Genomic DNA, 24,245 nt, shown 5'->3' on the forward strand with positions numbered 1-24,245 from the left:
AAGAGTTCTTCTTTGGAAGACTTAGGTAGGCTTTGAGTATAATTTCTTCAGTAATAATAGGAGAAACAGGAAATTAGGGACCAAAAATCAGAATAGCTAGACAGTAAGAAGAGCTATTTACTCTACCTCACCACAAAGCAGGATAATCCTCCAGAGCTTATCTTCTAAGGGCTGAATCTAAAGATACATACAGGACTCTAGTGGGATTTTAAACTCTTTTTAGTATCTCATTTGAATCCACCTGAACTATCAGATGTCTAAATGCTTTTAAAAACCTGGCCCTAAAGCCTTGTTTTGCTAATCAACCTAGTCTTAAGATTTCTGCTAATTCTCTTCAGAGACTTCTCTAATGAAGTGGGCCTCTTATTACAGATACCTAGCCTAATATTTCAGTTATTGGTTTCACCCTACTACCACTCTGAGAAAGTAGCCTGGGCCATCCTAAATGTGCCTTCCTCTCTAAATGTACCTTTCCTCTGTGGCTATCTATGAAGGGCCTTCTCAGTAAGTTCTCATTTTGTCCTTAAATTGACTCTGTCAGCTGCATGGGATTGAACCGGGGAATTGGGAACTATGGCCGTGTGGGTACCTTTAACAATGACAGTTACCCAAGTGTTTCTTTTAATTTCAGACTTCTAAATAGTGTTATTAATATTCTGTCTTGCTCAGGTATTAGGTTTATTCTAGAGTTTCAAAAAAGATTTCACTGTTGATTTCTGCTGATATTTCTAACACTTCCCCATGTCTGCATCCAGCTGTCAGCACTGCATCCTCACAACCACACTCTTTACTCAGCAAGACCCTTTCCAAAAGCTCCCTCCCCACCTTTGCACCCCAGGCTGTACTTACGGATTACTTCAACTTTGTATGTTGCATTGATTTCTCCAACTTTGTTAAACACTCGGCAGGTGTATTTCCCACTATCCTCTGGCTTCAGGTTCTTCAGGTTCAGCGTCCACTTCTTCTTCTTGTTCTCCCCAATCTCCTGGGGCGTGAGGGGCTTATTGTCCTTCAGCCACGTGATGTCAGGCCGTGGGTTCCCGCTGGCCACGCACTTCAGGCGGATGGAGCTGCCAACGGGACGGGCGATCACTCTCCGTCTCATCTTGGCAGGCTGTGTGAACCTGGGCTGGGCTGCAAAAGGCAAGGACAATTGACTGTGGTGAGCAAAGGACGTATAAAGGAGAATACTTCTATCAGGTGCTGTGGCCAAATTTGCTTGAGAGGCACTTGGCAGCACCATACATGCCAGTGTGTCACCGTACCTCATATTCTAGCTCAAACCAAGTTACTTAGCACCCTCCAGTCAGATGCAGTTGAATGTCTAGTGGACTGCAAGGACCACCACGTTAGCCTTCTGCATAGTACAACCCTGGAATTCCTCCGTGTCCATAAGGCAACTGAATGAGTCACATCTCACAAAATAATACCAAAATCACGCTAGTGCAACTGAAGGCAAAACACAGCCCCATAATCACATTGTAATTGTTACCATATTCCATGCCACAAATGCAAGCCCTTAGCCAAGACCAAAGGAGAAAACTCAGATTCCTGTTGGACTGACCATTGTCTCAATCTTTTGCTTGTCACTTGAAGCTTCATTTTCTGAAGATGTGTTTTGCTCTTAAGTTCTCACTGGCTTTAATGGAACTTGAGAAGGGTGAACGTCTATTCAAAATGTAACAAAGTCTTAGAAGTGAGCCAGACTTTTAAACTTTGATCTGAACTAAAATGTATGAGATTCACTCAACATTAATTTATGAAGCATTCATGTGGAAAAGCACAAAGAAATAAGTAAACAAATGGAAAGATCCAATAAAACAAAACTTGAGTTTGTTATTGGAAGATACCCCCACGCCTGTCCATCCTCAAAACTGAGAAGATGAAGTTGGTGGTGGAGAAAATCATGTGTTAAGATAAAGTTACCTTCATTTAGCAAGGAAAACACAAATATTTCTAGCAGCAGTCACAAGAACACTAGAAAAATGTGAGGTCCCCATTTGGCAAAAGCTAAAAAAAGTCAAAAGTTTTACTCCCAACTGCACCTAACTTTAATTCAGATTATGTAAGAATTCCAGGGAGAAAAGAGGTGACATCTTTACACGCTGGTAGTGTTAGTAATATTGCAGAAGATCTTCCTATAAAGTTGTGAGTTGGTCTAACTAATCAAGAGAAAGAAAATGTTCTTTACAAAAGGTTTTAAGACAGTTAAAACAATAGTATATGATTTGTTGCAAAGCAAAAGCTTCTCTAATAGTATCATGTACAGAACATTTCAAAAGAATTTACAAACTTCCTGAAGTTACCTTAGTTATGCAATGTCAGTAAAGGGGCACTTCTAACCACAGCCTCCTGCTGAGATTAACACCTCTTCTGAGTGCCACCTGGCACTCTCCCTCTGCTTCCAAAATACTCCTGCCTAATTCACTTCTCTTCTTTCTTATTTTGACAAAGCCAGTTTCTCCCGAGTCCATTTGGCAGCTCCATAACAGGTTTCTCTCACTGTTTTGAAATCCTATTTTTTTGCTTACTATAATCTTAATTTTCAGCCCCAAAGGGTGGTGACCCCGCATTTTCCTACTCCCTGGTAAATCCTCCCAGATCATTTGCTTGGGAAATTAAAAAAGTAGCTGACAACTGGACTGCTCTGTGGCACATTGGTTTGGATTATGCCCATCAGCCACTGATATTCACCAACAGCAATTGCAGAGCCACAGCCTCAGTCGCACGTGACACACCAAAACAAGCTGGGAAGGTTATGCTTCAGATATCAGGGAAGTTTGCTACAGGACAGGACAGGAGGACTCCCTATCACAGAGCCAGCCCTGCTGCCCAGGGCCAAGCCAGGAGCTCTGGGATGTGCATTATGGTGGAGTTTTGTTGGTTGAAAGAGGCTGTTCTGCAGTTTCCCCCCTCCACACACCAGAGAATCGCAGCCGTTGCCTTGTGAGGTCCGTGAACATAACCCCTAGTGGTCTCACCCCCCTGCAGCCTTGATCCACGTCCCTCCCTCTTGGAAGAAGACACCCTTTGGCATAGCCCTCTCTCCAAGTCCCTTTCTGTAGGAGAAGCCATCTGCCTCCACAGCCTTCTCTTGCCCCCTTTGGCTGTCGTTTTGGGTCCCAGCCATTTCATGTTATTTCAAACTCTTGCTCAGAAATGCTTTGCTCTCCGTGCAGAGGCTTTCATGTGTAATCTAATGAACTGGAGCAACTCCGGCACTGCGAGTCCTTGCCATGACAGCTGAGCAGCAAGTGTGACATACTAACCCACTGCACAGGTCGCGGGGCCTACATGGCTGGGTATTCCCTTGAGGATCTGCTGCAGGAGGAGGCCCCTGCCCAGCAAAAACAATCACCCTCCCAGAGAGACGATTAACCCCATCAGGGCTGCACATTATGAGCACTGACATGCTGTTGTTTAGGTCTGAGCCGAGGGAGATGTGTTGATAGGGGCTGTCAGTGGAGAAACAGAGTGAATGTCTGCAAGGCGCAAAGGAGGGGTTAAGAACCAGCCAGGAAATGGATCTAAATGGTTATTCTCTAATATGGCAATAATTTACTCTGAGACCAGGGACTGCAGGCACAGGTAGGGGTAGATCCCTGCAGGATAGGACTCCTGGCCTGGGATTAACATACTAAAGAGCTGGTTGGAATAGGATAGTCCCTTATGTAGTCCATGTGGAGCAAAGAGTCAAGTGAGTGACTCTAAGCTGAGGCCTTCCCTTCCCTCTTCCCTGCTTCCACAGCAATATTTCAGAAGGACGTTGTCTCCCTTCTCAGTAATAGCACTCCAAAACAGAAACTCTATCTTTTCTCCCCCTATAACATTTCTGTTTTGCTTCTCCCACTGTCACTCCCATGAATCTGAAGCTTTGCATTCACCCCTCATGCAATGTTGCCCAGATACACACCAAGCTACAGGTAAAGCTAAACTCCTTGGGCTCTTTCTGTCTTTCTTCTTCTGTTTAGATAAGGTTAAGCGATTATGTGTTCTCAAAAGCTACTCCAGGCTGTGTGCAATACGCTGAAACCAGATCCCATTTACACAGTCCTGAATGTTTCCTTGACAAAAGCCTGAATTGGGCAAGTTTAAAAAGGCCAGTTAACAAAAAAAGGAGAATGACACACACACATATACAAGAGAAAAATAGACCCAGCAAGCACAAAGGAGAAAGAGGGAGAAGCAGCACTGTGAAGGAGACAGAAAAAATGTCCTTTAAGTTGGTGCTAGTAAATGTCTGTCCCCAAATCTGTACCATTTACAGAAGTTTTGCTTGTTGGAGTGCCAGAGAAGGCCACTACAAAGTGACTCTGTGTTATTTATACTTCGGTTTCTTGTTCTCCACATCACTTGGCGTTTGCTTCATAAACATGAACTACACATTTGTACAGTAAAAATTATGCCACACGCAAGAGCAAGGGAAAACACAAGTGGATGGGGACAATGACACAGTGTTGTGTAAGGGTTTCTTGCTGAAATCTGTTTACCATGAAGGTTCAAGCTAATGAGAATGAAATGAAGCAGAAGGTTGTCAGCACAAAGACCTGGGAAAGAGTTCAGCAGCCTCCTCTCCCTAGATGACACCTTGAGGTGCATGGATTAGTCCCAGAGGCTCCTGTCAGATATTGCTCATACAAGTTTAAGTGGTTAACTAAAACATGTAGTCTGCTGTGATCCGTCGTGATTACCACCACATAGTGATGGTCAATACCACTTCAGGCTTTCGTGATACTTACACAAAAAAAATCCATGGTATTATTAAGTACTGAAATACTTTCAAACCTTTTGAATAAGAGCTCGATCTTTCATGGAATGGGTGTATCTATCTTTCCCTGCTCTTGTGGGGAAGGTCCTTTCCCTGGCAATTTCATTCCATGATAGCAGCTGGAAAGCAGAGTGGGACTATCACCATGCTTCCCCTCTCCCACTTCTCTAGGGCCCAGGACTCTGCAAACACAAACTGCTCTGTCACCCATTCTCTTTCTGAGACCCCGAGACACACACTGAACCCCCCTCATGACAGCACTTTAAAAACCTGGGCCAGGACAGCACAGGTCACAACACAATCTCCTATGAGGACATGCTTGTCTATGAATTCTAGCAATATGTACATCTGTTATTGCAGTATCACTGTGGTATTGATCTGTCATCCACCAGTTCTCCTAGCAGCACATCTACCATGACTTTCAGTATCTACTCTTATTTCCACCAGGATAATGAAGGGTAGAGAAATGGCAACTTTTCTTGCTAGCTAATGAATCCCTCCTGAGGCACTCCTGACCTGGAGTTTACCTGAGACACCCTTTCTTTAGCTCTAAAATGTTATTACCCTTTTCCAGAATGAGTGGAGGTTACCCTCCTCTCTCAGAGCAAACTCAGGCTCAGATGAATCTGTAATTCATGGCTATTATGGCACTGCCTCCTTTAGCTTTGGACTGGACTACACTGCAGCACTCCGTGTCCTTTGTTTGCCAACTCCTGAAGGAAACTGGCCTCAGTTCAAATGGTGGGGACTCATCTGGTGACAGCTTGACAGGTTCCACCCCTACCATTGCTATGAGGTTACTCACTTGCCACGAACGTGGGAGAAAGCCATCTCTATGTCATAAAATTCAAAGGAGGGATAAACTGCGGGAGCAAAATGGAAATGCTGTGCTTCATCCCTTGGGGTCATAAACTCACATCACACTCCTGTCAGTAATGGCCAAAAGCTGTTTGGCATCAGTCTGATAACTTATTGTCCTTCAAGGAGTGCTTGGACCGAACTTTGGATCTGTGAGTCTTACAGTGATTCACAACCTGTTCCAAGAGAGATTTTAGCAGTTCCCCAAAGCTCTGCAACAGCATCAAAATCCTATGCTTGAACAGTCCGGGATTTTGAGAAGTTCATGCAGGTGTCTAAAAGAGAGGGTAGTTTTCAAAAATACTCAGCTTTGGCCTAATGCTAATTCTGATGAAGTGAAGTCAGACCTCCCATTTGCCCTCAGTGGGAGCGGTGTTATGCTGGCACTGAAGACTTTTGGAAATATTGCTGTAAAAGTCAATATACCTTTTATAGAGAGTCTATGAAAGCTGTAATAGCTGCACATGCAAAGGAAAGTCACTGCCCAGAAAAACAAATTCAAGGGAGAACCATGCTGGGGTATAGGGCAGGGGGCTCTAGAGCAGATGATGGGCTGTATTTCGCAGAAGGACGCCTGGATGGGATCCATTCACACCAACATTCAGCTGAGACTCTGTTTATTATTTGAGCATCTGTAAGGAGAACTCATTCCAATTGCTCTGCCTTTTCCTTTCCTTCTGCAACTGAGAAATGTGCTGGCTGAACATCGCCGAAGCTGGAAACAAGGTAAAATATACACTGCTCCTTACCCCATTGCTTCCCAGAATGATCTTCATATTCTCCATTCGAACCTTCAGGTACCTGGCTGTTCTTTCCTGAGCTGGTGTCATCTGCAAAGGAAAGGAAAACGATGTTAGGAAGGTCTCCAGCAGCGCAGCAGTGTGCTAACAGGAGTTTGCATTTCCTCTTGGAGGCACCACGCAGCTGAAAGGCACTCAACATACATTTTGCATTCACGTCCTGGCACTTACAGCATGGCCAGTTTAATGAACAATTTAGTTGCTGCTTTACAAGCTTTTCGGCAGGCTACCAAAGCAATGGGAGATTAATCAATGTTTCCATTAATAGCTGACAAAAGCCTCTTTGTTTATGTTTACAGGTTGCTGTTCCCTAGGAGGAGCTGATCCATTGTACCTTCTATGCAAATAATGGTATAAATCAAAATTACAGCTAATTAAACCTGGGAGGTGGGGAAGACTTATGCGATCGGTCACACAGAGCACAAGACATGGAATTAGGGCCAATTTGCGTTTCAGCTTCCCTACAAAATCCAGAGAGCAAGCAGGTCTGCTGGGGGTCAAATGAGCCCTCAAGGGACACTGAATGCAAAGCTATGGCAGGACAAAGTGATATGGAGTATAAAAGCTTTTTTTTTTTATAATTTAATTAAGGCCACCCTTCCACCTTTATCAATGACACATCTCTGTGTCCCTAATCACTCTAGTTATCTATACTACAATCATGGAGCAGCATCAAAGTTTCCATTCTGTGCCCCATATCACTCGCAGAAGTAGACATCACCAAAAGGTAGACATCATCATCAAAAGGTGATGTCTACCTTCATCAGCCCTCTCTCCAGCAGCCCCCACATCCAATTTCAGCTGTACTTTGACCACCTAAAAGGTCTCCACAAGGGCTGAGGGAGCAGGAGAGTGCCCTGAGCCTCTTTCTGCAATGCAGGTGGTGCTGGTGCTGATGGTTTCACACCTCCACAGCACCAGAATGAGGATGAGAAGCCTTTTCCTCCCCCAAAACAGCCCCACCTTTACTGTACAAGCGCTCAGCTCTCCTAGGAATGCCACATGCTGGGAGGGAAGCCCACCTGAGGGACACCTGGCAGCTATGGTTCATGGCACAGCAAAACGTGGCCCTAACGAGACTGCTCCTGCGCGCTGCAGGCCGAGGTGGGCAGCCCCACAGCGAGGTGAAGTCCTTCATTGAGAGCTGCTCAGCTCCTAAAGTGCATCGAAGTGCCTGAATTGTGTGAGATGAAGCCAGGCCTAAACTCTAATTTCAGCCCTGTGAGAGCAGCTTGATTTTCAGAAAGAGGTTAGGTGAAGGCAGGGAACAAGTCTACCTCGGTAAGGAACTATGCGAGGGTGTAAAACCCATCATGAGAAGCAGAAATACCTGAACTAAGTAATGAATCCTTCCAAACGCTCAGCTCCTAAAACCAATACGAAGAAAGGTTTCAAGCAAATGAGAGGAACAAGCTCTGTGTTTTTGTTTTTTTTTTTAATTATTTTTTTGTCTGTGTGTGTGTGAAAAATGAGCAAATAGTAGAGCTTTTCATTTGCTTTAGACGATGGGTTGTGCTTAAATAGAGTTTAGTGTGTAAAATTCTGTGCAGGCTTTGTGAGAGAAGACCATGGATTTAACCCCATCCTCACCCCAGTTTCCACTACTTTGGAAAATCATCCCGTCCCTTCAATGTGGGGCATTTTGTGCCGCCACATGCTCCACTCTCGTTTGCTGCTGTCTCTTAAGCAGAGAGGCTGCAATGCCATCTGGGTTTGTCCCCCCTCACCCCTGGCAGATTTTTCTCTTCTCCTTGCAGCGACTTCGGCACAGTTCCCCCGGAGGTATGTGCAGCTGTCATTTCGAGGGGGAAAGCAAGCTTTCAGGGCAGCAGCACGCCGTGCCCTCGCTCCGGCAGCTCCCTCTGGCCGACCAGCCCTAGCCACCTCCCTCGCCCTGTGTCTGTCACTGGAAGCCCGGAGGATTTCCCAGGCCAGTTCCCAGCCCGAGTCTCAGGGCAGCAGGGTGAAACGCAGCCAGGCTCAGCACACAGCACCGCCTGCACAGCGCCGCGAGGGCAAATGCACCGTGAAGGCTGCGCTGGGGCTGGCCCGCAGCCCGACTGACGGAGGAGGCTCGTAACCCACGTGCTGCGTTCTGCAAATATAATTTTACAGCCTTGGCAAACCAAACGGAGGGAATACAAATATACCCATTATATATGATGGCTTGCATATGACAGATCATCCCCTTTAAGTCAAAATACTGAGTTGATTATCTTCTGGTGCTTGTACAACTTTTCACTTAAATATTGGTAGGGCTACAAACGAAATCCTGGATGCCCTCTGACAGAGAACTTAGCAAATCCCTCAGCACAATTAGAAAAATGCATTGGGTAATGGAGAAGAAAGGAAAACTGTGGTTGGAGATGTAGGATTCCTGCCCATTGTTAAGCTGCTGAATATCTTAAAAGCGGCTAAGACGTTTAAGTGGTGATGTTCTGTCAATTATATCTTAATCCTACCCAGGGTGATGTACAAAGAGCGGTGTAGCCTCCCTTGCCTCCTGCCTCATGTTACAGTATGTCAGCCCATGTGTGCTCCTCCTGCCTGTACACAAGGTCTGACTGGCATCCCCAACACCTCCTGACACGCTGCCAAGCTTTTGATGTGAGTAAAATTGCTCTGATTCTTTTTGATCCTTTGAAGATGCCTCTTTGGTTGTTATCCTGCCAAATCCCAAACCTGCGGAGTAACCTACCAAACCCAGAGAAAATCATTTTGGAGGAAGAGATCAGGATAGCTAATGCCACCGTGCTGAGCCTATGAAATAAATAATTTGGCAGCGGAGCAAGATTTAAATAAGTAACTGCACGCATTTAGGCATGTTGTTTTAGATCCACTGGAACCAGTTTCATGTTTGTTAGGAATGTGGTAACGTTAACAACAAAACACAGCAGAAGTCTCGGGGAGGGGTGGTGGAAATGTCGTAAACATGGAAACTGGTGTAGAGCAAAACTACTGCTTCCCATACCCAGAGGTGTGCACTGGGTGAGGGGATGCTGCAGATGTCTCTGTTCCAGCTGCAAGATGCAGCCAGCTGGGCTCCTACCTTGAGAAAAGAAATCCCCAAACTGGATGCAACTCAGCACAGCTCATCCGAGGGACGATTCCCTGAAGCACAGGAATCTCAGGCCAAGCTTAAAAGTGTGAGTGAGCCAGGAGAATAGCCAGTAATATAACAATAAAGCGTTAACCTGAGATGTGAGTGACTCAGGGTCAAGTCCCTCTTCTGCTGCATTCAGAGGGATTTGAACCTCCTCCCTTGCACCTTGGGTGAGTGTTTTAAGTTCTGAACTATAGGAGCAGAGAGCCAAAAAAAGAGCTTATTATTATATACAATGGAACAGCACAGCAGGAGATAGGTATCCCAGGAACACCCTTAGGATGGAACAACCCCGTTTAATTCAGATATCACCAAAATTTGACTTCCACCTGCTACGACCACATTGAAAGTTATACTGTGGCTGCACGGGAAGCATCTGTCAAAATTTCATAAAAGTTCAGAGGTGTCTGGTCCAGCCCTAACCTGAAGTCTGAAGCAAGCTCTGAATTATACCAATGAGGAAGAGCAACAAGGTCTGAAAGATCTGGTTAATACCGCCTGATCTGAAGGCCTGCTGCTTGTATTTCACCCCAGCCTTTGCAAATGCAACTGGCCTGGCAATATTCTTCTTAGACAGAGAGTGCACCTGAGAAAATGAGCCACATTCAGCTATGTTTGATCAGCATTTAAAACGATGAGTTTGTAGCAGAAATCACAGGAGTCTTAGCTATATTCAAAAATGACCTAATAAGCCGATTGCTTACTCATTCTCTTGTCACCTCCCACTGAGGCAGCCGGGTCAGGGTGATAAGTACATACAAAAAAAATCAGCCTGCAGCCAAAGGGCAGCAGGGACCAGCTATGCAGCACTGCCAGCTTTGCTGCCAGCAAATTACTGCAAGAGGCAGCACTAAGGAGGATGAGCTGCTGAAGTTTCCTACGAGCTCCCTCTTCTGTGACCTATATTGGAAGGTCATCCTGTACTGGACTTCTTGGACACTATCACAAGCTTAGGAGAGCAGCCAGTTGGAAGACGAAGTGGAAAACCTGCCTTGAAAAATAATCACTGACTAATTTTATGTCACGAGTATCTGGGGGTAGGAAAACACACCCTGTGTACATGATTTAGGTGTCCTCACCATACAGCTTGGTTCTGTGGTGTTACAAAGCACGCTGGTTGGTCAAAAAACCTGAAGTGGAAGACTCCCATATGATGTCAGGTGATAGACTCGGGGACATGGGACAAACCTATGTAACCCCTCTCCCCTCTGTATACCTCACTGGCCATACGAGATGGGGTCAGGATGGATCCAGAGGCACCAGCTGTTTGTTCAGAAATGCCATCCTGGCAGTGTGACCTGCAGAGAGGCGATCACTGCCCCTCTTTTGCTTCGGGATCTTGTTCCAAGCTGGCTCCTAGGCTGAGATCCCTCAGGTCAGATGTTGGTGTGGGCCTGGGAAGTGTGGGGTGGGGTGAAAGGGGCAGTCACAGGCTTGTTTTTGCCTGAGACCTGACACGTCTGAGCGTACGAGGCCCTGATTATCAGTGCTGACGTCATGGGCCAAATTGCCCTTTCACACCCCAGAAAGCATGACACTCCACGTGTATTGCCTGCCATGTGTCCTGTTGGTCAGCACCTTGTCCCAAAGCAGGCTGGGTTTCTCCAGAAAGAGATTTCAGTCTGTAACTCCATCAATTAACAAAGGGGGTCCAAAGGGACAAAGAGTGCCATATAAACGGGGTACAGTTTCTGTTTATTACCATGGCAGAATCGTTCCATTCCCTATTAAAAGTTAAAACAAATGGAAAATTCTGCATAACAGTCCGACTCTGAGAGAAACTGATGGGAAATATTCACAGACTGTTAACGAGCCAGGATCAAATTTTATTTACCCACAGACTTTCTGTGGAGGCTTCGTGTTTTAGCCAAACGGGCATGACTTGTTTTCAGGCCAATACCAGGTTCTTAGAATCCATCCCCAAGTCAAAACAACGTCCCAATTTACGAAGCAAAAAATCTAACCATAATGTTTCTCTATGATTCACAAAGTTGCTTTAATTTGTTATAATGCAAGGCCAGTCCCTGCTCTGACTTGATGGGACCAGCTTTGGAGCCTTTGATGTCAGAGGCCTTGAAAGCCCCATTTCACAGATGAGCCAGCTTTGCATAAATAAACAAAGTGACCTCTGAACTGGAGCCTGAGACCTGAGCACACTTCAAAGCACTGGGGGAGGCGATGGGGGGGCAGCGGGGAATGAAGCGATCAGCATGCTTCATTAAGGCAGCCCCCCGCTCCACGCTGCTGCCGAACAAGGGGTGTAAATAAAAGGAGGGAGGCAAGCGAGGAGGGAGTGAAATGAGGGGGAAAGTGATGTAATCCAGTCAAGCTTGAACAATTATAATGAGGCCTTCTCCCATGGATGAATGAAAGGGACCTCTCTGAACTCCAGCTTTAAGAGCCAACTCTCGCGCTTGCCCAGATGCATCATATTTGCACATCATACTTGCACCCCGATGTCCTTTGCTGCTGCAGAGGTCCAGTGAGTGGCAAATCTGAAGTTCCTTGGCAGACGTGGGTCTTGGACCTTCCCATGAGCTAAATCAGAATTTGTTCTGCTGGCCTTAACCATAAAACTGAGGGGAGGGAATAGGCCAGTAGGTGTTTGGACTTGTTTTCCTGTAGCCCTGATGGTGCAGCAGATAGAAGACAAACTTACAAGAAAGTAAGTACAATCTGAAAAAGTCATGCTCTACAGTTTATCTCCGATAAATTCAGGATTTCCTGTAATAATTTCTGGAATTTAAAAGGGAAGCACAAGGGAAAAATCACTCTGTACTTGTTTTAGTAGGTCTTCTGCTATCCCAACTGGTTCAGCCGATGCCCAGATGAATGGTCCATGAGGTATGTATGTAGACAGGCAGTAACAACTTTATCACAGGGTTTGTGGGGATTAAGTCACTTGCTTTCCCCAGATCTCCTTAATGCGGATTAACACTCCAGGTTTCACTTAGAATTTCAGCTGGTATTAACCCCCAGCAGCCAGGGAAATGCATCCCAACCTACTGGCTAGCACATGATTTCCATCTGAAAGCTACTTCTGTCAGCTGCCAGGATTTTATTGCTAGTCTTGTTAGCCTTGTGATATTTGGGGGGGTTCTGAAGGACCTTGATCCAGGCATGTGCTTGAGAATCTCTCTCTCTCTTTATTTTTGTGTTATTGAATAACAGTTCTTATCATTTGTGATTGTAAAGCAGAACTCTACACAAATATACCCTAAAGACTTGGAGGAATGGGAACCAAAAACTGATTTTTGAGATCTTATGATATTTTCAGCCTGTTTCATGGTTTTCTGAGGCCTGAATTATGTCTTCAGGACTCTTGGGACTGGTGATCCATAGATCAATTCCAAGGCTGATTAGAAATCATGAAAAAGATTAAGATGCAAAGTTTGTATCTTGAGTAATTCTGAATTTCCTCCCATCACTGAGGTATAATTTAGCAAGCCTTCTCTCTGAACCCTCCTTTATGCCAGAGTCAGACAGGAAAAAAACTCACATGAATTCATCCCACTAATATAAACCTGGTTTAAATCTTAGATGTCATTCTGAATGCTTTTCATAGCTCCTCCAGCAACCCTTGATCTTGCTTGCCACTCCTTAACCTGCCTGCTGTATTAACAGTGCCGTCCACTGTATTAACAATGCTGATGCCATGGAAAGGCAGGAAATGTGTTTAGAATTTATTTGGAAGGGCACAGTGAAAGCAAAGGGATCAGGAATATTTGGAGGGATGAAAAAAATCTCCTGGAGAAAACCCCTTTCCTTGGGCCTTGCCAAACAAAACCCCTCAAGATGAAAAAGAAGAAATCCACTCAGAGGAACACATAGCCAAGGAACACTCTAGTTGTGCTGTTTTTTTTTTAAACCTAAAAGGTTACTGGCATTTGGCATACTGGAATTTGGCTCTGTAATGGGCACTGAAGACTTTACTCCTATTGCCTTTGGTTCCAGTTGGACCAGAAATAACCAGAACTATTGATACTAGAATTTCCTGAGTATTTATATGTGGACGGTTTGTGTTAGTGGCTTTTTTGGTATTTTCAGCTCTGGCTATTTTCATGAGAATTTCCATGTAAAAAATGTTATGGATTTTACTTCGGCCCCAGTACTGAGAGTCTCTCTATAAGCACGATGCTTTGCAAAAGAAACCTTGTCAGCCCACTTGCCTCATAAAACACAGGAGGAGCACCCCAGTCTACAGACTAAACCCATGGGCAGTGAGTGAAGAAACCCAACTTTTGTCCCTTTCTAGGTCCCACATTTTTAAGCCACAATAATGAGGGCTAGGCCCATCATCCCTCAGTTGTAGATGGCAAAGTTCTGCATTTTTGTTTATTGCTGCATCCCGCATCTCAACGCACAGGTGAACAAATATTGGGAGCAAGTGCTTTAAGACCAAAGAAGACATAACTCCCTTCTGCAGAATAAAAGGGTGGACTTGGGGTAGCATAGACATATCAGAGCCAATTTATTTTTTGGGTTGACACCAATCTAGCTCCAAGAGAACAGCGGTGTGCTGTTCTGCTTCTCTGGACAGTTTTAGCAGCCCACAGAGAATCCAGCACTGCTGTGCAAAAGCTGCTATCAGCACCTGAGCTAACTCTTTTACCACCAATTCCTTCTTCATACAGCAATCCTCTGCTGGGAGTGCGATGTAGACACACTCCTAGTCTGTAATGTTGCAGACCACTAAAAAATGCTGTGGTTTATAGCCTATGCTTGGTTAAAAAACTTTGATTTGGAAAAGGATCACATATTTCCTCAGAGAAGTAAAAGTGTAAGGTGGAGTGATGGAACTTCAGAAAACTGGACTATTTAAGGCATATATAAAGGGATTAATACACAAATAACAAGATATAGAGAGTATTTACATTTCAATGTATGTGAGCTTCTCAAGAGGGCCATCTGTTAGACTATATCACCCAGAAGAAGCAGAGGTTGTATTACCCTCAATCTTTGGAACATTTCAAATCATAATAGTCTACCTATGGCTGAGAGATTTTACAAAACCATTTGCCGAAGTTGGCTCATCTGGTTCCCAAAGCAAACTGTAGCAATTCCTCTACTGTTTCTGTTAATATAGTATAACTGTATGATCAGGATGAATGAAAATACTCAACAGAAAAGGATGATTATGAAAAAGGAGTCCTTGAAGACATCCCCTCTCCTCCCCCCAAAAAAACACAAACCAAAAACAAACCCTTCCTAGTGGCTATATTTATACAGTGGAACTTTGGAGATCTTCCAAGCTCCTGACTCCATGAAGATGAGACCTGGGTGAGATCTGGGCATACCATGCTCATCTTTCTCCTTCTCTTCTCAGTCCCCATGTCTCCTCTGTATCTGGTCAGGTCTGCACCTACTTTACAGCTAGTTCTCCCCCCTCTTCCCCAGCCACTTCCCATAAAGCTGTGGAGGGAGAAACCTTCCTGAAGTTTGGGTTCTTCCCTTGCTCTTTGTGGTCCATCATTACCCGTGGAGCTCACAAAGTCATCAGAGACACATTCTCAGCCCTGGAACATCTGCATGTAGGGAAGCTCCATCTACTGCTGTAACCACAAAAAGAACCACAAGGAGAGATGGCTGGAGCTGCTCGCTGAACCACTGCAATTCCCTGACCTACCATTATCACAATTACATTACAAAGGCAATCACAGGCCTTCCGCCATGCCGACTCCTCCAGACCTCCCGCCTGCATCCAGGTCTCCATTCCACAGGGTCAAGAAAACAATTCTTCCTTCTCTGTTGTTGTTGCTGAGGTTACTTTTTTATCAGCAGGCTACATCACACACAGACAGCAGTCCCCAGAGCTCTGCACCACAGGCACCAGTCTGCGGTTACACTCTCCACCTACTGCTGGTGAGGATGAAAAGGCAATGAAATCAGAGAACAAGACAAGTGGTTAGGCTTCTGCCTTGTCACCAGCATTTTTGGGGCATGAAATAGTAGCACCAAAGACAGTAATTACCAATCTGCTCTTCCAGCCCTTGAACAAACTGAGAATATCTTCCAGTATTTTTTAATTGTTTAATTGTACCATGCATCAAGGATTTCTTAGAAACAGGTTCCCATTATATTAGACATTGCTCACACACACCATGAAAGACAGTCCCTGTTTAGAGAGTTTTCTGTCTTTTAGAGAGTTTTCTGTCTGGGTGGTGCAGGAATGGAGTGGATACCACATGTATCGAGGTTCCTCAAGAAACATCTTTTTCACCATCTACCCATTTTGGCCTGCAAGGCGAATGATGGAGGTCTCTCATCCCTTTATAGAGTTGAGAAGTGAAGTTTCATTTATAACACCAATGAACCTAATCTCTGCATTTATAACAATTTTATTCAAATTATTTATAGTAATGAATCATTTCTTACTTATATAACGTTAATAGAAATTGGGTAGTGTCATATGATTTACGTTGTTACCTACAATTTTTAAATAGCCCCTACTTTAGAAACCTAACTCTACTGCCCAAGTTAGGAGAGAGAATCAGAAGAAGGTCAGGTTGACATCTACCTCTCCTCCCTGACTGCAAAGGGATGACAGAGGGGGCCTCAGCCACGCACAGTGGGTGCCAAAAGCGAGGTGGTATGAACACTCCACCCAAGAACATAGGCCAAAATTCCATCTTCAACAATCCTAAATTGCTTAGGGTTGGGGGAGGGAGGCATGCCACTGAAAGGACTAATGGAAGGTTAATGATAAGAAGAAGATTACAGCAGAGCCGAGGATAAACTGATAAGACCTGGCTCTCAGCTTTCTATTTTAACCACTACGCAGCTGCTGTTTCTCACATAAAGTTATATCTCTATCACCCCTCTTCCAAGTAGCACTGATCGATGTTCATTATTTCCTTCATTCAGATGTGTAGGAACATCACTGATATGTGTTCAATCTCCCTGAACTTTCATGTGGTCAAAATAGCCAGCTGAAAGAAATTTCCAGAGGGGTCAGAAGGAAAGAGGAGTCAGACATGTCAGTGATTGAGTACCAGAAGTATTTTTGGATGGCATTCATAATCAAACAAAAATAATCAATTGTACAATCCTGACCCTTCCAAACACTGAGTTAATTCCTTAGTGTGGAATTACCCAATCCATCATGATGAACTGGGAATTGCAATACTGGATGTTACAGATAGGAATGGGGATCCAGCTGTTTCTTCAACACCATTACGAAAATTATTTAAACATTCCTTATGGGCTTGCATATTTCATAGTCTTCTGGTAGAAAGTGAAAAATATCTCTTGCAGAACAAAATTAAACATCCTATGTATTACAGCAGTTATCTAATGAAGCAAAGTCTCAGAGAGAACTGCTGCATAACATCTTTGATGGGAAAAGTGAGTTCCCTGTCAGTCTGCTTGAGGCAGAAACTCACACCTCATTGAGATCCATCAACAGCATATTATGTTTTAACTTTGATTTCAATAATCGTACCTCTACAGGGTAAAAGTGCTATGAAATCAATGGAAGATGACAGTTTTCAATCAGATTTTAAAGAACACATAAACGTTGGAGCATCTAAGATGTTAGTTTAATTCAGTAAGGCACAAAATGGTGTTAAGAAATCCTTTGTCTCAGATTTCAGAAGTAAAGAGAACTCCAATTTCAGAAAACAGTCCGCAGGTGTAATAAACAGGATTTCAAAAATGATGTCATTGCAACCATCAGCACCTCAACAGCCACAAATCTATGACAATATACTCAAATATCTTGATAAATGAACTTTATAAAGGACAGGTAAACTACTAAGATAGAAAGCACAGAAAAGGCATTTCAAAGGGAAGAGAGGAAAAACAAATTTCCATTAACTTTGTTGTTGTTGTTCAACTTAGATTTATCTTTGATTAGCAAACTGACGTGCAGCAGTGTAATAGCAATATGGCAGTGGTGTAACCTCTGCTTTTCACACAGTCTCTTTAAACACTGTATTTTATAGCATGATGAGAATCTAAAGGTAAAAAAGTGTGATTCTGGGGTCTGATTATAAAAGATACAAAGTAGGTGCGGTGCCTGAGGATGACGAGCAGACAGCTATATGACATTCTCCCCATACAGTGTCAAATCCATAATTTTATTAGCGAAGTGCCATACACCTTCTACATAATGTTCAGCGAATGCTCCATACATCTCTGGGTCATTGTCAGACTAATAATAGCAAGCAGCAAAATGTTACCACTTTCACAATTCTGTCCAAGAACAACTCCGGACAAGTGGCAATTTTGCTGGCTCCCAAAACAAACTGAATACTTGGCACCTTACCTAACGTGAGGATTACAGTATATTACACTGGATAATACGGGCCTGTGTCTCGCCAAAATTAAACTTAACCTAATTACAAGGAGTAAATTATAGCTTTCCATGTGGGGTCAAACACAAATTGTAAAAATGGTTGCTCCACAATTAACTATATATTTGCAATGCTGTCATTACAAATTTCTAAAACATACTTCAAAACAATGACTAGTGTAGTACAGTCATTCCTGCGGGATGGAATTAAATTCCTTTGTGTTTTTTGTTGTTGGTTTTTGTTTTTTTTTAAATTCCTGTCCGAGCGCAGGACCAGTAGTGTATGAGAATGATGACCAGAGCAAGACCAGAAAGAACGAGAGACAGCAGCTATGTAACAAAACAAGTGAAAGGCAGGATTTTTTCAGTCGGGATTCAAGGCTTTTGGGTGCTTAGCTGCAGAGTTACTGCATATTTTGGAGAGTGAGGGTGCAGCTCTCCCCAGCAATCAGAACTCAATACAGAGACTCAACTCACCCCTTGTTGGCACACTTTGGACCTTGGACCTATTTAAGGGCCTTACTGAGTTAAAGAAAAACTGCCAGAGAATCTGCAATAATAAATCTATTTTGCAGATGGGTGACAAAGACACAAGGACCATACAAACACATTGAGAAGACAGACTAGGTCTGCAACTTGAACCCAGTGGTTATGAATGAATCAGAGCTGGCTAGCACCTAACCAGAGTTAGCTGTCACCTATGACCTTCCCTTGCCGATCCACAACTTTTTTCCAAGAAGTATTTCACCACCTTTGATATTTAGAAGCTAAAGCAGGTGCAGTTTATTAGCTTTCTACATGAGTTACCCCATAAGGCCTGATCTTGGAGGGCAGTGGAAGCCACAGTGTGCACTGAGGGTGCAAATGGGAACATTTAAGCCCTCCATTCAAAATACAAAGAATATATCTCAGTATTAGCTGTGGGGAAAATATTTATTTTTTCTGTATTAAACAGCGCTTTCTCCAAAACCTCTAAATACTTACTTTTATGAGCACTGCTTTTACACACCTTATTTTTCACTGCGATAATGTATACTATTATTAACATACTCATATGAATATTACATAGTGAATGTGTCCCACACGCTGCTGGCTATTTTAAACAACAGATGTGAGAGGGATTTAAATGCCAATTTTAAAACTGTGCAGTTGATTAAAATCCTGTGAGCCATTCATAGATTGCCAGATATTCTATTTACATGTATTCCTCCTATGTAAAATACTTCAGGGAATACTCTAGACCCTGGCATATGGTATAGAATGATGATAACCGATGTTGGAGATGCCACACAGACAACAGGCCATATTATCCGGTTACATCTGTGTGTAAAATGCTTTGAGATTTTTTGATGGATGGAGTTATGAATGTGTAAGGCTGAGATGCTACATTTATGTCCCTCTAAATCATGCTCAGAGATAACAAGCAGCTAAAGCCCCATCAATACAAAAACAAGCACTTTTACAAATGCGTTTCATTGCATCCATGTGCTGTTATTCTCTAGGGCAATTATGACTTGCGGGTGAACCTTGAAAGATTGCAGAGGATCAGCTTAAAAGGAGAACTACAATGCCAAAAAGCATCGAAGCCTTGGAAATGGAAACCTTGTGAGAATAGCCTGTGTGAAGTCGGATCGCAGCGCACTCAGGGCTTACTCTTCACTTCTTCTTGCACCAGGGAAACCCCCATTCATGCCACAAATCTGACTGACTCCAACTTCTGCATCTGCAGCCTCACAAATCCCATGGGCCTGAAACTCCCACGCTCTACGGCACAGGCCCTGCCTGACAGATTACATGCAAATGTTACAAATACATCATAGATTATCGCGGAGGAATGTTCGCGGCGCTGCATTCAGGAGAAAAGGTTCAGCAAGATCCCTTGGTGAAGTCCCCGTGGTTATACACCCCAAACGAGGAGCTCCATCGTGTGAAAACATTCCTAACCATTCCTTCTGTTTTCATTAATAATTTTCCATTTCCTACTTCTGGGGTGCCTTTTTGCTTTAACAAGCATAGGTCTTTTTTGTCTCATCTTCTGAAAGACTGTGCCACTGTAGCCCATTATTGCTACTTACACTGAAGTCGTTTAAATGGCTCAGGCAGCTATATCCAAAATCAGCAATTGGCAAGCCATAATCTCATACCACCAAGATTAACGTGACACCTGAGATGTGTTTTCTTTCGAGACGTAGGAGTCTGAATGGCTGAAAGTGTCAGAAACGCATGAAAAAAACAGTCTCTCTGCTTCAGAAATGTATATGCAGTTGATTCTGTAGTGCTCGTAAGTGACCTTCGGCAATTTTTTTCTTGACAAACAGCCAACTAAAATTAAGTCAAATTGTAATAGGCCAATCATTTGAAATCACAGAGAAAAAAAAAAAAAAAAGAGTTGCTTTTTTACTATTTGAAATACCTCATTCTGGCCCAGAAATAATTAGGGGCGGATAAATTATCTGGTCTACGATTTTCTCTGGCATATTATTTTACTCATGCCTTTCTTCTTCCTCTGCAGGGGGTGCTTGTGGTCATATTGTTCTTTTATTTATGACTCACAGCCTTTTCAGTGGCAGCACGCACACCAAAGCGCAGGCACAGAGCGGGAATGCAAATTCCTGGCGAGGTAACCAAGAAGAGAAAAATGTCCCAGACCATGCCAAATCTTTACAAGAACAGCAGTTAAACAGAAAACTATACCCTTCAAAAACAAAACCTGGGAAACAACAGCGCTTAATTAGAATGTCATGATTTGTATATTTATAAGGTTTAAATATAAGACCTGGTTCCCTATTGAGGTCTAATTGGTTCTTTTGAAATTCCCCTATAAACCAGTGCTCATTTTATCCAGCCAATGCATTCCCCTATTTATTTTGCTTGATGGTGACTTGCTTCCACTTTGAATTGGTCGCTCCCAGGACCGCTCTCTGGCTCAGCTTTCAAGCTGATTTCTCTGACAAGCTGGCAGCAATAAAATAATTCATTCCAGAGGCTGAGAGAATCACCCACAGCATATACTGCGAGTATCGTCTGGCAGCAGTACAGAGGCCGACGCAAGGGGAAGCCTGGGGTAAACCCTGCCCTGGGACACATGAATGCTGCGGGGAGCAGGAAAGGCTGCCGTGATTTGACTAAGAATAAAGGCAGCATCATGGCACTGGGATGGGAAGAACGCAGGAGAGGGGATCCTCCAAAGGAGACTCACTGAAAGGGGGAAGAAGCAACCAAGGAGAGGAATGTATGGAATAAAACCGTGTTTTCCAAGAGAAGAAGCGAGCCCTTGTGATGAACCCCGTGATGTGGGAAGCGCTGCAGTGTGGTAGTTCAGCCTCTGGTTTGTAAATCCACGGCTGGTTTTGGAGGCCAGGGAAGATAACCGAGGAGGACAAACCAAACTGCAGTAACCATGCTTTTGACATAGGTTTGTCTGTATTTCTGCTGGAAATGCTGGGGATCCACAAGCTGTGAAGAGGCAGAAAAAAATCCTTGCAATAAACATGGTGTAGGAAGTCTTATAACTAAGAAACCCTGAAAAAGACGAGACAGAGCTCCACTCCTGTTCAGAAAGAAAGACAAACTCCTTGAAACCGAATGGGAGCACGGGTTTTTGGATTGCATCTGTGGCTGGGGTTTCTATAAGAAATAAAAGGCTCAAGTTACTGCATCTCCCCGCTGAAGTCACTGGATCTTGGAGCGCTCAAGGCTATCAGGACTTTCCCGTACCAGCATGACGTGTAACGAACTGGCCCAATATCTCACTGCACAATCACCAGCCTGTTGCAAGGAAACCTGATTACATATCCCCGTGTACTTCCAAACCAACCACATCTGGGCAGAGATTAGTCACTGTTTTTACAGCAAACTCCTGCACTCAGATCTGCTGTCTGATGCATTTCCGAAGGCTACAGACCCTGCTATCCATATACCCTGAAACTAGCATTAGTGACAGCCCCGGCAGACTCCCATGCAGGGGGAGGCAAGCCGGGGTGATTTGGCAGGGCCCCGTTGAGATAACACAGCAGGGAAGCAAGGAACACAAGCTCAGCAGGGCTTAGCTGTGCTGGCTTGGCTCTTGGAGCACTCAAAAATTATACTGTTGGAAAATGATATCAGCTTCCACATGAATCTTCCTTAATTTGACTTCTGGCTGGTGTAACCATAATTTCTCGCCATTTCGAACTGGAAGAACCCTCTTCTGCAAGACTTATGCACAGAGGGAGCCGGCCCTCCTGCATCACCCAGTGTGTTCAGCTCAGCTGGCAGATTTCCACTGACACCTCTGAAACCTGCCCGTCATCGTCCCAGCCCAGTGTGCAGACAGCCCGGGCAAGGCCACCTGCAGCCAGGAGGACTCTCCGGAGAAGCTTTCTAGAAGGGGATGCACCAGGTTGCCCCTGAACATGAGCCGGCAGTGTGCCCAGGTGGCCAAGAAGGCCAACAGCATCCTGTCCTGTATCAGGAATAGCGTAGTCACCAGGGCCAGGGGTGCTCGTCCCCCTGTGCTCGGCTCTGGTGAGGCCACACCTTGAGTGCTGTGTTCAGCTTTGGGCCCCTCACTACAAGAAGGACATCAAGGCCCTGGAGCATGTCCAGAGCGGGGCTACGAAGCTGGTGAAGGGCCTGGAGCACAAGTCCTGTGAGGAGCGGCTGAGGGAGCTGGGGGTGTTTAGTCTGGAGAAGAGGAGGCTCAGGGGAGACTTCATTGCTCTCTGCAACTGCCTGAGAGGAAATGTGGGGAGCTGGGGGTCGGCCTCTGCTCACAGGTAACTAGTGATAGGACTAGAGGGAATGGCCTCAAGTTGTGCAAGGGGAGGTTCAGGTTGGAAATGAGGAGATATTTCTTCTCAGAAAGAGCAGTCAGGCATTGGGATGGGTTCCTCAGGGAGGTGGTGGCGTCACCGTCCCTGGGGGTGTTCAAGGAGAGGTTGGGCCTGGTGCTTGGGGACATGTGTTAGTGGTGACATTAGTGGTAGGGGGGTGGTTGGACCAGATGGTCTTGAAGGTCTCGTCGAACCTTAATTATTCTATGATTCACAAGCGAGAAGCAATGCAGCGACACTGCCAGGACACCAGAGATGCAAAACAGACTTCATAACATGGCATTCAATCGCAAAGCCCCAAACTGAAAACTTTTCATTACATTGCCAGGGTGAGGTTGGCAGAATTTCGGGTTAAGTTTTAAATGAAGCAGCAAATTGCTTCCATTTTACTTCTCTGTGTTACTCAAGTGACCAGATATTCCAAATGAAAACTGCATTGGAAACTTCCCAGAAACCGAGGTGTGGCATTAATTTTGTATAAAGCAGAGCAGAAGGCAGAACGCTATCTCCTTTCTATAGCATAAGTGGTTAGTTGGTGCCCAGCAGTCTTAAGAAGATTAAATATCACCTTAATTTCAGAACCTTTGTGCGCTGGCAATAAAAATGCTACAACTGCAATAATAATACATCTGCTTGTAAAACTCCAATGTTTGGTTTGGATTAACACCACTGCTACTTTATTCCATGGGGAGAGAAGTGCAGTGGGTCTTAAGTGTTATCTCCTCCAGACAAGAGGGGTTAATTATGCATTATTCATTACAACTGTGGTTTTGCCTGTTCAGTGGACAAATGAAAAAAAAAAAAGTTTTCTGCTTTATAAACAATGAGTTAATCTTATCAGAAAAAAAAAAAAGAAACTACAAGCAGATCATTTCTCTCCATTAGTCTTGAAAAAAAAAGCATAACAAAGTGAGAAAGCACTTTTTTGCTACTGATTTAAAAAAATAAAAGTTAGAAATCTGATTTGGAGACAATAAAGCCAGGGAATGCACATCCACCTCCAAGGTAAACACACCATATGATCTTTGTGCAGGAGACATCTCTCGGAGGAGACTTTCAGGGAGCTGTTAGCCCAAAAGCATGAAAACCCCTGCCCCTTTCCCTTCCTCACTCTTGAGGAGGAAAAAAAGCGGTGCAGACTTCGAGCTCTAGCCATGCTCCAGGCTCTCCTCCACCGCCGGGGTCACCTTCCCTGCCAATGGCCCTGGACCTCATCTGTGAAACCAGGAGCAAGGGGTTCCCACCAACTGGGAGTAACATGAGGATAAATACAGGCAGTTTGTGAGCCTCTCTTGTAGGAGCACAGACGCAGATAGACAGGCATGTTGTTTTAGTCAGTGTGTATAACTCACTTAAATTTACCATGCAGTTTCAGCTTGCAATCCCATATTTCCTCTTCTAATCTCATATACAATGTGGGTTTTGTACTGTTAAACGGCTTCTCTGTGGTTGCTGCACAGCAATGGGCAAATTGATTCCTATACGAAAGGCCAGGCTCTGCTTTCAGATGCAGACACCGTTTCTACTGGTTTGAAATGGGAGTTGCTGGTGTGTTCGAGAGCTGTTATTAATCGCAGGAGCGTTACTCAACTGTCTACAACCAGTTGCA

General features: G+C 44.3%; 1 protein-coding gene across 3 annotated transcripts in view; it reads right to left on the bottom strand.

Moving 5' to 3' along the window:
- The window catches only part of FGFRL1 (fibroblast growth factor receptor like 1), a 169,758-nt gene that overhangs the window by 8,446 nt on the left and 137,067 nt on the right, over positions 1-24,245 (bottom strand). For all 3 annotated transcript variants that reach the window (XM_035547407.2, XM_035547408.2, XM_035547406.2), the window contains exons 4-5: positions 6,376-6,456; positions 850-1,134 (exon numbers count right to left, since the gene is read on the bottom strand). In XM_035547407.2, coding sequence (XP_035403300.1) covers positions 850-1,134; positions 6,376-6,456 — 366 coding nt within the window. The remainder of the gene's footprint in view (positions 1-849; positions 1,135-6,375; positions 6,457-24,245) is intronic.

The sequence above is a fragment of the Cygnus atratus genome, chromosome 4, assembly GCF_013377495.2.
Source record: "Cygnus atratus isolate AKBS03 ecotype Queensland, Australia chromosome 4, CAtr_DNAZoo_HiC_assembly, whole genome shotgun sequence".
Classification (NCBI taxonomy): Eukaryota; Metazoa; Chordata; class Aves; order Anseriformes; family Anatidae; genus Cygnus; species Cygnus atratus.